Source organism: Candida parapsilosis, contig 005504, assembly GCF_000182765.1.
Source record: "Candida parapsilosis strain CDC317 annotated contig 005504".
Lineage (NCBI taxonomy): Eukaryota > Fungi > Ascomycota > Pichiomycetes > Serinales > Debaryomycetaceae > Lodderomyces > Lodderomyces parapsilosis.
The window spans coordinates 820,063-834,885 of NW_023503277.1; the positions used below are offsets into that span (position 1 = coordinate 820,063).

Consider the following 14,823-nt stretch of genomic DNA (forward strand, 5'->3'; position numbering starts at 1 on the left):
AAGCCATAATGCTATAATGAACATTGCTAAAACCCTCCTTTCTATAATGACTTGATTGGGATTCCATTACGAATGTTTTTGTGCAATGTTTAATCTTCAAAGTGTTAACATGGTTACGAGTCATGTGGCTTAGCCCATTAGGGTGTCCCATTGACATTTGCAAAGGGAATAACATGTTACGTTTACAGTCTCTTTCTATCCATGAGATTTACGACATTACACAAAAGCGTTATCCGAGAGACGCGCAAAAACTCTACAAATCCTACACAATTTCCAAAAGGAGTATCCAAATATCCTCTCTATTTAAACATCTATAGACTTGAAATTAAATGGCTCATACGCATAACCTTCACCCTCAAAAAACTTGGACATAGCTTCAACCCAATGTAGTCTCAAGGAATGCAACATGGCCGATGTACCTTCCATAAGAACCAAGATACATACAGTTAACAGAAACCACATGGCAAATAAACACACCGTTGCGATGATTCCAACTGCGCCAGTTTTACCAAATGCATTTTGTATCGTCATGGACCACAACACTGTAGACAACTGAGCATGAGCCAATGAAAGAGCCCACAATCTCAAATAAGAAGCTGTATGACTAACGCAATTCAAACAAAACTCAATAGTGTGGATGACTTGATGGATAACAATGTCGCCAAAGTTGAATTCCCCGTGATCATCTCCATGGGCTGCAGCCGAATGAAACATTGGTTCAATATCATTGGGGAATCTAAATTCGTCATCCGTTTCAACTTCTTCATCGGTTGGATCATTATTCAATTCGCGTTCCAACTCCAATGCCGCCTCTTCTTCATGCAACATCATCGAGTGGTTTCTCTGAGAATGTAAATCGGTATATCCCAATTTGATGGCCTTGTCATTTTGTCTTTTTAACGTCAACGGCTTATAAATCAACAACCATGGCACACAAATGAGGGCAATAAGAACCAAAACCACTTGAATAAACTTTTGACCTGGATATAATTGCTCCTCAACTGTTCCTGGGGACAAAAACATATTTATTAACATGTTTAACAACCCTGGTGGTTGTCTACCAGTGCCCAACCAATCAACTGACCATTTGTACACAATTGTCAACGCCAAGTAACCAAATATACTAGTCATGAAAAGAAATCCAGGAATGAAATTTCCAATGATATCAACTCTTCTTTTAAAATACAAGTAATTGACCAAACTAAACATCAATGAATAGTTCATATGTACGTATCCCATCAAGACTGATAGTTTCATCTTGTACGAGTTTGTGAACAAAAGATTGTTTTCAGTCCCGTGCCATGCCCAATCAAGACCAATAGGGTACGTTTTACCTTTGATTTTGGTGGCGGTTAATGTACCACCTTTTTGAGGGTCATAATTATCGGGAAACACATACTCCCACCCAGATCCAAATATAGCCATTGATTTGGAGAAAATATCATTGTAAATGAACCCAGTATACATGGAAAAAATACCCATCAACAAAATAATATATCTTCCATTGAAGGCCATTTCAAAAATCTCGTCCTTGTTACGCATGGCACCAAACGCAACCTCATTAACGATTAAGTACAATGCCATCAACAAAACAATAAACCCATGACCCAAATCACCAAACATAATGGCAAACATAAAGGGAAACGTAATAATAGTTGCCAAACCTGGATTGACTTCCTCATATGTGGCAATACCATACGCATCAATAATCAGCTGGAATGCAGCTGTAAACTTATTTGTCTTGTGGTACGTTGGAGGAGTCCTGTTGGTACTAAGCTTGTTTACTACTGCAATCAATGACCCAGCTTCTTCCCCATTAAACTCGAACCCGGAAACATCATGATCACTATCGTCAATGACAAATGTATCGGTTTCAGCATCTACTGATATATCTAGTGACTCACTAGATTGGTTGGAAGACCTGCGGTCGCGTCTGGTTTTTTCCTTCACCAATTTTCTCAACGCACCTCGTATCTTTTCAAAATCAACAGATGGAATCCACCCTTCTCCAACCAAACATCTTCTTGTACTATCCTCATCAAATTTGTCCAATGTTTCATACACTAACTTCTCTCGCTGTACAATATATGAATAGTCAGGATACAATTCTTGAAACACCTTCAACTCCGTGATTAGTTGATCTTTGGTGTTATCAACGACATTTGTTAACTCTTCAATTCTATCATTTATTTCATCCAAAGTCGCTCTTCTCGCGTCTGCGTTTCCGGAAGCATTGTTGAATATAATTCCATCCAACGATTGTATGATTTTCCTCACCCTTGACCGTAATATATCACCATGAATGAAAATAATAAAAACGTTTTTGTACACCATTTCCGTTGACTTGTCATTAACAGGGAATTCCTCATCGATGGGGATATCGTGGAAATACAAATTTCCTCGTAAAAGTCGCCACAATATATTTCTCAATACTGGCACCTTGTCTCTCGCAATTGTTCCTGCTATGGAGTTGAAGTTTGACTCTTCCCAATTATGAACTTCCAAGCCCAACTCCAAGCTGTTATTCTGACGCGTGGCTAAAAGCGCAATTTCGCTATCGAGCTCAGTATTTTCGTGGTGGTCGTCAAAATGATCATGCTCGTTATCCACCAACGAAGATCGATGGAAATTGTTTAATGTGTTGATGACGTATCGGTTTTCAATGTATTTGAGTTTTTGGCTATCTAAGTTTCCATACGAATGATTTAAATGCCTGATCCTTTCGTGGTAGTCATTTAACTTTGTTCTAAATTCGTCCATTTCTGATGTTGATGGCATGGGCCTCATATCGGCCCTCAAGTTCACATGTAAGTCACCTGTAACAGTACCCAACTTATCCATAGTGGAGCGAAGGAACGTCAACTGACTAATCATTGCATCAATAGATTTCAATTCACTGATAAAAGTTCGTTGGAAGGGGGTGAGTTTAGAGTTCAAATCTCGAAATTGAACTGCTCCCAAGTTCCCCAACATCCCCACCATCTCCCTTGCCAATTCTATTGTTACATAAAACTGAACCAATGTCATCGGCGCCGATCGGAATATCGCCTCGTTAGACGCATTCATTGCCGATTTTGATTCTGTTAATCTTATTGGCGCCATATCTGGAATAAAAGTATGCAAAACGTGTAACTATTAGTTTAAATAATGGTCGAATGTATGCTGTAACTCTATAGGTAGGGACCTTTTACTCTAGTTACTGGGAAAAAATGTATAGAACCTTTGATTTGCGTTTAAGGTTGTTTCCAAAAATTTTCCAACAAAAACTCGGGGATTGTCTCTTTTTCGTTTTCGATTACGTATCCACAATAATAACAACTGTCCTTTTTTTTTTCCATGGATTAGCAAGAAGCAAGCGGAGATTGTGCACACGCTGGTGATCATACCATCAGTCGCAATTCACTTATTGATAATCAAGACCAACTAGACAGCGACTACAATCATGCGAAAATTGCCACTACTTTCGTGCTTGTGTATCTATCTTTTGAAAGGAGCCAGTGCAAATGATCGCACCACTTTAAATGAGTACGAACAAGCTATATCACAACTAAATCAAATAAGTGACACTTATGAAAAGAAGTTCATTTACTCTGCAGATGACATAGAGAACAATTTGAAAATACCAGCATACGACCCAGTGAAGAAACAATTCAAGCAGAAGAGGCACCACCAATTGCAGCCACCACCGCAACTCACGGGTGAGGTGATACCACTACTAGAGGCAGCCGCCTCGAAAAACAACTCCAAAGCTCTAATAACACTAGGTGACTTGTATTTATTTGGAAACTATTCACTACCTACTGATTATCAAAGAGCTAAAGCCTATTACGAAAGAGCAGTGGAAGTTTGGCCAGACGCACACGCATACTTTATGTTGGGTTTCATCCACTCGACGGGACTTTTTGGTGAGTTTCCAATTGATCAGAAACGTGCAAGCTTGTTTTATCAAGTATCAGCGGAAAATGGAGACATGAATGCATTACAAGTGGTCGCATATCGACACTTGAAAGGTGTAGGTGTACCGTCCAATTGTGAGTTGGCATTACCATATTATTCCAAACTACTGAAGATGGGATACGATCAAGTACAGAACTCGGTGCCCAAGATTGACTACAATATCAGAATATCAGACTTTAACGGTGGTCTATTTGGAGAAAAATTGAGCGAAACTTCGTCATCCGTGGAACTACCATCAAGGATGTATGCTGATATTAGAGCACAAATTGAAGAACACAAAATAAATGCCAATGATCGCGGGCTTGTGTCATACTATTATAATGGTCTTGAGTATTTGAAAGGTGACTACTTTAATGAGAAAGATTTGCCAAGAGCGTTTAGAGAATTTCAAAAATGCGCATCTTTAGGTGAGGAACTTTACGAGGCTAGGGAGTACCAAAATGCCGACGGCCTAGATCGATTTTTTCTAAGCTCTTGTCAAGTGAATTTGGGCCGCATGTATTTGGAAGGGTTGTCGGCGAAGGAAGATCCCCTTAGAGCACGATATCTTTTTGAAACATCCTTGAAAGTGAAAGTCACAGCAGAAGCACTCAATTACCTTGGGTTTATAGAAGAGCACGGGCTAGTTGGTGGGGCAAATATAACGAAAGCGATCGAGTACTATTCCGCAGCAGCAAAGAAAAAAGGGGGAATAGCCTCCAAAAATTTGGCAAAATTATTTATGAAAATAAATGCAACCGACTTTGTTGAGTCAAACGAGAATAGTGCATTAATTTACAAACACATGCTACAAGCAGCATTTCATGGAAGCACCGAAGCGTTGTACCATGTGGGGACTTTTTTTGAATCGGGATTGTCACAATTGGTGGAGCCAAACGAGAAAGTCACATGTGCAAAGACTACTTTATATTACAGAGAGTATATGAAAAGACTAACATCCTTTTATGCACCCCATTTGAAGTATGCATTCGAAGAGCTTGCAAGTGGAAACTTTAAAAATGCTTTGGTTGGGTATCTGATTGCCGCTGAACAAGGTTTTGAGCAAGCACAAGTATCAACAGCGTACTTATTATACCAATTACAGCCATTGTACTCCACTGAAGAGACTAAAACGTTCACGTTAGACAGAGTAAACTTGGCAGTGCAGTATCTTGAAAGGGCATCAAAACAGAAAAATATCGATGCTACAATTCTCTTGGGTGACATGTTCATGGGCCAGGACAATCATGCACAAATCGAGCCAGATTATGCAAGGGCGTTCAACTACTATAGAATTGCAGCCGACCTACATTCATCGCATGGAGCATTCAAGCTAGCAGAGATGTACGAGTATGGTCTTGGCCCCGAAAATCATTCAGTTGACTATTTCTTGGCCAAAAAATACTATGACCAAAGTTTGCAATACAAAGAAAAATCGGATTTGGATCGGCTTTCATCACATTTGAAACTGGCATACAGCAGCGCTCATATAAATTGGGCGCTTCTACGTTTGAGATTCAAGCTCCTTTTCAATAGCGGTGGCGCCAGTACCCACATGGACGAGCAACTGGTGGGATGGTTTAGTGTCTTGAAATCATTGGGTACAAAGACAGCTAGTGGACAACAGGCTGCACTGGAAACGGAAGCACTAAACAAGGCAGATGCGCATCATTACGGCACTTCTTACGAGACAGAGTTTGTCGAAAATTACGACATTGGAGACTATTTGGTGATCTCGTTGACATTCATGTTTTTTCTCTTCTTTTTTGTTCAGAATATCATTCGACAAGTGAGGCGAATGCGCAATGGAAACCAAGAGAGACGAAATGAGCCTGAGGAGGTAAGAGAGGGAGCGCGTTGGAATGGGAATCAGTTCCATTTTAGAAGAGGAAACTTTGAATTTCATTTCTTTGCAATATAGGGTCCTATTTAGTAATACCATCAATAATATTTTTAAGAACAACATTGCTTTTGCTAACGTGTGCCTTGTGCGATTTATTTTTTGTGGGTGAGTTATTCACCGATTGTGGTAAATTGTAAATCATATCAGCATTTGCAGGAAGAGTGTAATACCAACCCTTCAGATCCAAAAAGTCAATAAATGTTTTAGTGGTATCATTTGTAGATAAAGTGGAACGTGAGCCAAGAATTACCAATTTGGATTTTGCTCTGGTGACTGCCACATTCAATCGTCGCCACTCCTTCAAAAGATCACCAGCATTGTTTTCCTTATTCGATCGAACTAAGGAGATAATAATGCATTGCTTGTCCCTGCCCTGGTACTGATCTGCTGTGAGAATTTCCAAGTCTGTTCTTGATGACAAATTGCGTTTCAATAGTTCAAGCTGTGAGCGATAAAAGGACATTACACCTATCTGAGACTCGTCAACACCAGCTGTGACAAACGATTTGACAATTTGTTGAACCAAAGATGCTTCTCTTGGGTTACGTATGGCTTCTCCAAAAACTATTTCATTTGCAGGCACCAAATCGTGATCTAAAAATAGCACCTTTCGATGTTCGTCAAAAACGAGATCCATCCATTGATCTTTTTGCTGTACGTCTGACAGAATGAAGTTGGAAATTGCTTGCGGATGAGGGATTCTCATACTTTGGCTGGCAACTTCTGGTGATCCACATTTCAATTTGTTTTCGTAAACCAAGATGTTGGAAACTTGCATAATGTCTTCACACATTCTATATTGCTCTGTCAATTCGCTCACTGCCTGTGAATGCGCTTCAGCGAGTATTTTAAACAATGATTGCGAGAGTCCATGTTTTACTTCCGAACTAGGATGTAGTACCAAAGGAGGCAACTGGTAATGGTCTCCTACTAAAATAAACTTCTTGGCGAGACTTATTGGCCCTAAATTGACTGGAACTGTAATTTGTGAAGCCTCATCCACAATACAGTAATCGAATTCCTGCCTCAAGTTGAAACAAGAATCGGAGATTCCCAAGCAAGTGGTTGCCACGATATTTGGCAATTCATAGGTGTCTCGATATTGTGACCGCGACTTGATAGGTTCTTGATAGTCAGGGATGTATTTGTGAAGCGATTTGTGAACTCGAGCAGGGTGCCCAATTCTCAAGAACTGAAAATCCTTGTTATCGCCACCCATTTTGTCAACTATTTTCAAAAGTATATTATCAACAGCTGAATTTGTATATGACGTGAGCAAAACAGTTTTCCCTTCAGTAACAATCTTTCGTACCATTTCCACAATAATTGTACTTTTTCCAGTTCCAGGCATACCAAGAATAAGTGCGTAATTTTCAGCGGCAAAAGCCTTATTCAAAGCCATTGTTTGACAACGGTTGAAGCCGGAATCGAATGGGTACTGTTCCTTGCTCTCTGTAAATTTTGGAGTTTTCAAATCAACGACAAGATCACGAAGCTCCGCCAGTGAATCGGGCAAGAATAATCTCAAGACGTTAAAGCGTGCTAAAGCCATACCGTAAAACATCTCATCCTTGTCGATAATGAACCTCTTGCTCCCGGATGTACGTGATTTCGCCTGTCCATGGATCAAACTCTCCATAACTTGGTTGTTTTTTTGATCAAAATTGTTCAATTTCATGTCATATGTGACTATTCTTCTGCGAGTACTTATGGTTATTTTCTGTGAAGACAACCCCTTTATTATCCCAGTAGCAATCGCAAAATGGCCATCCTCATCACTAATCAACACCCTGTCATTGATTGTAAGTTTGGACGACAATATATTAACAGATGAATCAGCGCCGTCCTTGGCAAACGTATATAGAAATTGCCTCGCTTGCGATTTATCCCCATGTACAGTGGCAAAGTAGAATATCAGGCTTTCGTCGTCATTGGAATCAGTAATCTTCAAATTGGTTAAACTTGTACCTTGTTCTTCACGTAACCGGCTCGGCACAGTCCACAAAGTTTTTGCAGATTTGCTCATGACTCGTTCTTCTTTCGAAATCAACGTATCCCAGGTGTTGAAATATTGCTTGTATCTGGGATTTGCCAAATGATGTGTTATCAATTCATAATCGTCCCCATCGATACCAGAATTTTCTTTACAACCATTCTCGGACAAGTAGTTTATTGTCATGCAACCAGAAACGACTTCGCATCTTTCACAACTCGAACGTCTTAAAAGATCAGGTAATGTGTTACCGGATTTAAAATGCTGCGAAACTCGGTTCCTCAAGTTCAACAACGAGCGCAAATCAGAAACACGTATTTTGCACCTTTTTGTGACCCCTTCCTTGGTATACACCAAGATAAACGAATCGATTTCCATATCATAACGATCTTTGAAAAGAAGAGCATACAAAGATGCTTGAGCGCTATGACTGACATGTTCTCGACCAGTTTTGATCTCCATTGGCAATAAAAATTTCCCGTTGGTGCTTTTGTTTTGTAGACTGGCAATAATGGTTGCATCTATCATACCTTTCAATCCAAAAACGGGAGACCGAATCTCTTCTTCAATATCTAAAATATCCTCAACAGCAAACGAAATGAGATCTCGCTCCAGACAATCCTCAATCTTTGATCTCGTGTTTGCGGTCTTTTTATAGTAACTATCGAACCACTCTTGTAAATAAGGAAAATGCTTTTCCACTTCTTGGTCAACATCGTCCATATCCTTGTCAATACTGTACAAATTTAGCAAATATTGCTCTTTGAGATTATCAAAAACCTCTCGCATAAAATCAAGATCCCACGTTTCTGTCACCATGCATTCCTGAAAGATAAAATGTACAATTTCACCAACAATAATGGGAACAGATGTGGTTCCTGGAAACCTATAACGTGACACCAAAACTGTTTTCCTCGGGCAATTCACTTGCTGAGCAATCTTTGTAGCTGGAACCAAAATATCAGGATTCAATACAAGTAAATTATGCGTGTCATCAATCAAGTTTGGATTCCCCTCGTCTGTGTTTATGATGTGAATTATGTCGTTAACCAGAAAATCGAGTTCACAATATTCTCCTCTAAGTACAAGGTGCTTTTTTTGCTTTTCCGGATTAATGACCTCCAATATAATCTGCTTCTTATTGTTAGCGCCATAAACCTGCTCGGTGAAGTTGACAATTTTGAATCTTCGCAATATCGACCTGCCATACGCAATTTCTGAAAACTCTTCCTCTTTTTCGACTCGGTCATCCTTTTGCACCCAAAGTTTTTCAAACTTTTCCATACCTTCTTTGAAAGATTTGGTGAAAACAGAAGCTTTTGTATCACATCCATTTAAAAGATTAACAATCTCAGGATCGGTTTCGTCGGAAAATGGGTCCTCTGATACATCGGCTTCTGGCGACGAGTTCAGTTTTTCTGATTTGATGAGTTTCTGGCTCCGGAAAGGCGATGAGTCAAGATTCAAGCTCTTATTCTTCAAAAGAGATTTGTTTTGTGACAACAACTCCAATATCTCTTCATCTTCGGAAAATGGATCCTGTGACTGTAGTGTTTCATTGTGCGTCTTTCCTGTAGGTGACAGCTTGATATTAATAACCTTGGGCGGCACATTCTTGGCATCATCACTATTTAGCTTACTGATCCAGCCACTCAAAGTTCCTTGTACCAATCCCGATGACAGGAGTTTTTGGACACTTTCAACACCGGTGGATTTTGTTCTTTGTAATGTAGACTCAGTTTTGAACTTGCTGGCCTTATTGCTCAAGTCCGATCGCGTCTTGGACAACTTTGGTGAGATTGATGAGACATTATAAAAATCTGCCCCATATTTCGATAGCACTTCAGTTGTACTGCCCGATTCTGACTTTACTTGCTTGATGTTTTTCAAAGGGGAGGACGAATACTGTATTCCTTGCTTTAAAGTGTTTAACTTATTCTCATCGTGCTGGTGCTGTTTTGAATCAGGACTATCTCTCCAACGAACACCATCAAAACTATCATCGGAATTGTCCGTGGCGACTTGAACCTCAATGTGCTTTTTAACTTTACGTTTGGGACTATGCTGTGGTATGATGTGACTGTTGGCTTCTCTGACTGGTTGAACCAGAGATCTTAGAGTATTTGTATCGATTGGCTTTATCACTTGACCACAATCTTCTGGCTCTGATGTTAGTTTGTTGACAGGTTTGAAGAAGTAAGATTGTTTCTTCGGCCTTTTGAGTGGCTTTATAGACTCTGTATCATCAGATTTCATATTGGCATTGCTTGACGGATGTTGTACTTCATGCTTTGTATTTCGTGGCGTCATACAGGGGTAGTAGAGAATGGGGTTGGTGTTTTGATTTTGCAGACGAGTAGCGCGTGCCATGAACGATAAGTCTACACCCATTGTAGGAAGAAACTAAAAAGAGGGACACACTTCGCTTGAAGTAACGGATATCGTCGGGTTAGGGAGAACGCTATGGCCCAAAGATATGCTCTTGGATTCTGAGAGTATGCTTATAGCGTTGTCCAGATTCCCTCTCGAGGGGAAGTACATCAGAAATTTTGGAAGTGAAGTTGTATTCAAGAACATACGGCGCAAAGAATACAGAACTCTGTTCGACTCCTCGATGACCATCCACAAGTTCACTCATGAAAAGCAGTATCTGTAGCCTTCCTCAAGCACATCAAGCTTGCTCAACCTTTACACTTTGAAACACTATATATGTAAATGCACACTAGGAATGAATCGCACTTGAAGATGCAAATGAGTCTTTGAGACCGGTACATATGTGAATTTGGCTCTCAATTTGCCGGAGCTGTATAAAGATGTGTGCTCAATCAATTACAACTTCTTCAATTGTGTATTCTGACTATGTATCCTACATTAAATGGTGGAAACATGAGAAAAAAAAATTTCTACTTTCTAACTTTTCAGTCTCATCTCAAAAATTTTTCAAATCTTCAGTTGAAGTTTACCAACAATAATCGGAAGTTCTTTACCAAATAGTACTCACACCACAGATCTCATAGAGCTCACATTGCGGTATATACATATATACATTATTAGGACTCAGATTTCTGTAATCATCAAAAACTTCCCGAAAAACTTACACACATCACATTATATTTGGCGATGGCTTACGTTTTAACAGAAACAGCAGCAGGTTATGCTCTTTTGAAAGCTTCTGATAAGAAGATACACAAGTCATCCTCTTTGATTGAAGACTTGAATTCGTTGGAAAAAGTTGCAGATCAGTTTAAAGTTCATCGTTTTGAGAAATTTCAAAGTGCCGCCAATGCTTTGGAGGAAGCAAACGCCATTATGGAAGGAAAAGTATCCGATAGTTTAAAGAAATTGTTGGAAGACGCCAAATCAGACAAAAAGGCTACTTTAATAGTGTCTGAAACCAAATTGGGTAACTCCATTAATAAATTGGGTTTGAACTTTCAAGTTGTATCCGATGCAGCCTCAATGGATTTGCACCGGGCCATTAAGGAATTTTTACCAGAATTATTACCAGGATTAGATAACTCAGCCCTCAATCAAATGTCATTGGGTTTAGCACACTCTATTGGTCGTCATAAGCTTAAGTTTTCTGCTGACAAAGTAGACACTATGATTATACAAGCTATTGCATTATTAGATGATTTGGATAAGGAGTTGAACACTTATGCCATGAGATGTAAGGAATGGTACGGGTGGCATTTTCCAGAATTGGCAAAGATTGTCACTGATTCAGTTGCATTTGCCAGAATCATCTTAACAATGGGTGTGAGATCAAATGCCGCTGAGACAGAATTATCCGAGATTTTACCGGAAGAGATTGAAGAGCAAGTGAAGACAGCTGCTGAAGTGTCCATGGGAACTGAAATAACTGAGAATGATTTAGAAAACATCAAAGCCTTGGCTGAGCAAATTGTTGACTTTGCCGCATATAGAGAACAATTGTCAAATTATTTAAGTTCGAGAATGAGAGCCATCGCTCCCAACTTGACGGCAATGGTGGGAGAATTGGTTGGTGCCAGATTGATTGCACATGCGGGATCCTTGACCTCTTTGGCCAAAGCTCCAGCCTCGACTGTCCAAATCTTGGGAGCTGAAAAGGCTTTGTTTAGAGCATTAAAGACTAAACATGATACACCAAAGTACGGTATAATATATCATGCCTCGTTGGTTGGTCAAGCCAGTGGTAAGAACAAAGGAAGGATTGCCAGAGTATTGGCTGCTAAAGCTGCAATTTCGTTGAGATATGATTGTTTTGATGAAGAAAGAGACGACTCGGAAAATTTTGGTTTGGAAAACAGGGCCAAAGTTGAAGGAAGATTGAGTCAATTGGAGGGAAGGGATATGAGAACCACTTCGAAGGCAAGCAGACAACAACCAAAGATTGACATCACTGAGGCCAGAGCTTACAACGCAGATGCAGATGCACCAGTCAATGCTGCACAAGATTCTGATGATGAATCAGAAACTGAAGAAGTTGATGAAAAAGTGGAGTTGAAGGAAAAGAAGGAGAAGAAAGACAAGAAGGACAAGAAGGACAAGAAGGACAAGAAGGAGAAGAAGGACAAGAAGGACAAGAAGGACAAGAAGGATAAAAAGGATAAAAAGAGAAAAAGAGATGAAGATGGTGACGAGAAGCAGTCGAAGAAGGAAAAGAAATCAAAGAAGTCAAAGAAAGATTAAGTTGTTTAGATGAAGTTCTGTATATTAATATCAAGCTAAAAAAAAAAGCATTACTGTAGCTATATACTGCATCTAGTCCAACTCCTGATCATCGTTGAAGTCATACTCGAGGGGAACATCTCTAGATGTATTTTGGTTCCCCGTTCTATCGTCTACACGATTTGAGCCTCTAGTATCCGCTGGCAGTTCGTTTCGACTTTGACCATCAGCTTGTTGTTGTCTTGATCCAGAGCTAGTTGCATTGCTACCATTTCCATACCTACCATCATTCCTGTTTGAGACTTCAACACCATTGACGAATATAGTTCCATTTCCTTCACCTTGTGTAAACCTCTCAAACGTGTTCAACAAACCAGGACCCATTACATTACGGAGAGCCTCGGGTAACATGCTTGACAAGTTAAGCCTTTCGTGGGGCCTGGGTGGCGAAGGATTTCTATTCTCACTAGATCTGTTAGTTGCAGCGTTATTCAGAGGAGCGGGATCTGAAGCAGGATCTGAAGCAGGATCTGAAATAGGGCCCTGAGCAGCACCTCGGGCTGTACCGTTTCCACCCAAAACTCCACCAGCTTGCAGGGGTTGTTGCGCATCTCGACCTTGTCTTCTGGAACCACCTTCACCCATATATCCAAGAATATCCGAAAGATGATTACGAGTCTGCAAATCGTCATCCATGGGACGCAAGACTAAGGGCTCTGGACTTCTTGCTCCATTGTTTTCTCCACCCGCTGCTGGATTACGCTCCAAAGTCACGTGAGGTGGTCTCTCAACTTGAGTTATCGTGGCTGTTTCCATCCCGTCCCTCGCAAGCATATTTTGTGTTACCTCGGGTGTCAAAATATTTGGACGACTTTCATTCATCCTTTGAGATAGATCTCTTAAAGAGGAATCACGATAGACAGGTATGTATGTGAAACAATCGCGATCGACTTCAGGACCAACTGCTCTCAACCGAGCAAGCAACCTCCTCACGTCACTGATTATGGGCTTGATCTTCGCTTCAGGAACATTTTGTTGGTACGCTCTTTTCTCGGTCAAGGCAATGGCCGAGCTCAACCTCTTGATAAATTGAGGCAATACTGTTTTCGTTCTCAAACTTTTGTATTCTTCAACAAGTGAACCATTTTCGGGGAAGTTGTGTGGCAATACCTCCCCGACAGATGACTTCAAGGCGAGATTGTAACATTCCAATGCAAGCAATCCGTTACCCATATATAAATGACAGTATCCCAATTGAGTCCAGGCCGGAGTAAAAGCGCGGTCTAAATAAATCGCAGTATTCAAATCATCTATAGCTTCAGGAACACAATTGAGACCAATAAACGCGATGGCTCGGTTGGTGTAGATCTGTGGCTCATCAACGTATGAAAAAGGTGGAGCAAGTAGCAAGGCTTCAGTATAGACTTTAATTGCTTGAGCAAAGCATTGAAATGACATTAAATTGTTACCTCTTTCTCGTAGCTCATTGAGCAAGTTTTCAGTTGACTGCTTTGCGTCATTGAAACCGGGAGCTAGGATATTTAAAGTTGACACTAGTTTCGATTTGAAAACTTCAAGAAATTCTTGGTATGGAACGTGACCACCGCCAGCCTTTTCAAGAGTCCGGAGACTGGCATCAAAAAAAGATTCCTTGCCTTGTACGCGAGTTTTACATTGCTTGGCATACTGTAAAGCGTACAGGAGCAATTCCTTAGTTAATCCTTCAACACGAATTTGTTGGTTTGAAATCTCGCCTATACTTTGTAAAAGTATTTCAAAAATTCTGTTATTAGTATACTTGGTAGTACTCAGAAGTGTGTGAAAGTCCTCTCCCAAACTCGTCCAGTCTACCAAATCAATAGTTGACAATCGCGGAAAGCTGAATTCACCAACATGCTGACTACTAAATACGTGATCGATTGTTGATATAGACGAGTTGTTGTGAAACCCGTCTATGTTCGACACTTTCACATCTTCTTCTCTATCGGCAACGAGTAGCTCGGGTATGCAAAATTTAATCAAGAAGTAGAAAGCTTGATCAAGATTCAGTTTATCTTCTTCATCACCACCATCAAGTGTGAAGGTTCCACTTTTGATATCTTTGGACATACGTTCAAATAGCTTTTTGAACCCCTGCCCCAAATAGAAGTCAAGTGCATGTTCGTTTATGGTCTCGAAATGTAACTCCTTCATCGTGCCTAAGAACTATGGCGACCAGATCTGTGAACTGCGAATGGTGATCTTACTTTTTTTCTTCTCTCTTTGGTTATAGCCATGAATTAACGCACGTGACTCAATACCAAAAAAAGGGCTGTTGATGTACCTCATCAAGTCCTAT

At 40.2% G+C, this 14,823-nt stretch overlaps 5 protein-coding genes across 5 annotated transcripts; 2 read left to right on the forward strand and 3 right to left on the reverse strand. All coding sequences in view use genetic code 12, as the record gives it.

Annotated features, from left to right (window-relative positions):
* Positions 1-303: 303 nt before the first annotated feature.
* Positions 304-3,066, reverse strand: STV1 (Stv1p; the record flags this gene model as incomplete). Its single annotated transcript, XM_036809557.1, has 1 exon — positions 304-3,066. The coding sequence occupies one exon, from the start codon at positions 3,064-3,066 to the stop codon at positions 304-306; it is 2,763 nt and encodes a 920-aa protein (XP_036663113.1).
* A 376-nt stretch (positions 3,067-3,442) lies between these two features.
* CPAR2_603470 (ubiquitin ligase complex subunit) lies at positions 3,443-5,857 on the forward strand (the record flags this gene model as incomplete). Its single annotated transcript, XM_036809568.1, has 1 exon — positions 3,443-5,857. One exon carries the CDS (start codon positions 3,443-3,445, stop codon positions 5,855-5,857), a length of 2,415 nt encoding a protein of 804 aa, XP_036663114.1.
* A 4-nt stretch (positions 5,858-5,861) lies between these two features.
* Positions 5,862-10,223, reverse strand: DNA2 (bifunctional ATP-dependent DNA helicase/ssDNA endodeoxyribonuclease; the record flags this gene model as incomplete). The annotated part of the gene is made up of 1 exon (XM_036809579.1): positions 5,862-10,223. The coding sequence occupies one exon, from the start codon at positions 10,221-10,223 to the stop codon at positions 5,862-5,864; it is 4,362 nt and encodes a 1,453-aa protein (XP_036663115.1).
* Positions 10,224-10,952: 729 nt separating this feature from the next.
* Positions 10,953-12,506, forward strand: NOP5 (RNA-processing protein; the record flags this gene model as incomplete). The annotated part of the gene is made up of 1 exon (XM_036809590.1): positions 10,953-12,506. The coding sequence occupies one exon, from the start codon at positions 10,953-10,955 to the stop codon at positions 12,504-12,506; it is 1,554 nt and encodes a 517-aa protein (XP_036663116.1).
* A 72-nt stretch (positions 12,507-12,578) lies between these two features.
* On the reverse strand, positions 12,579-14,678 carry CPAR2_603500 (tetratricopeptide repeat protein; the record flags this gene model as incomplete). The annotated part of the gene is made up of 1 exon (XM_036809601.1): positions 12,579-14,678. One exon carries the CDS (start codon positions 14,676-14,678, stop codon positions 12,579-12,581), a length of 2,100 nt encoding a protein of 699 aa, XP_036663117.1.
* Positions 14,679-14,823: the final 145 nt, after the last annotated feature.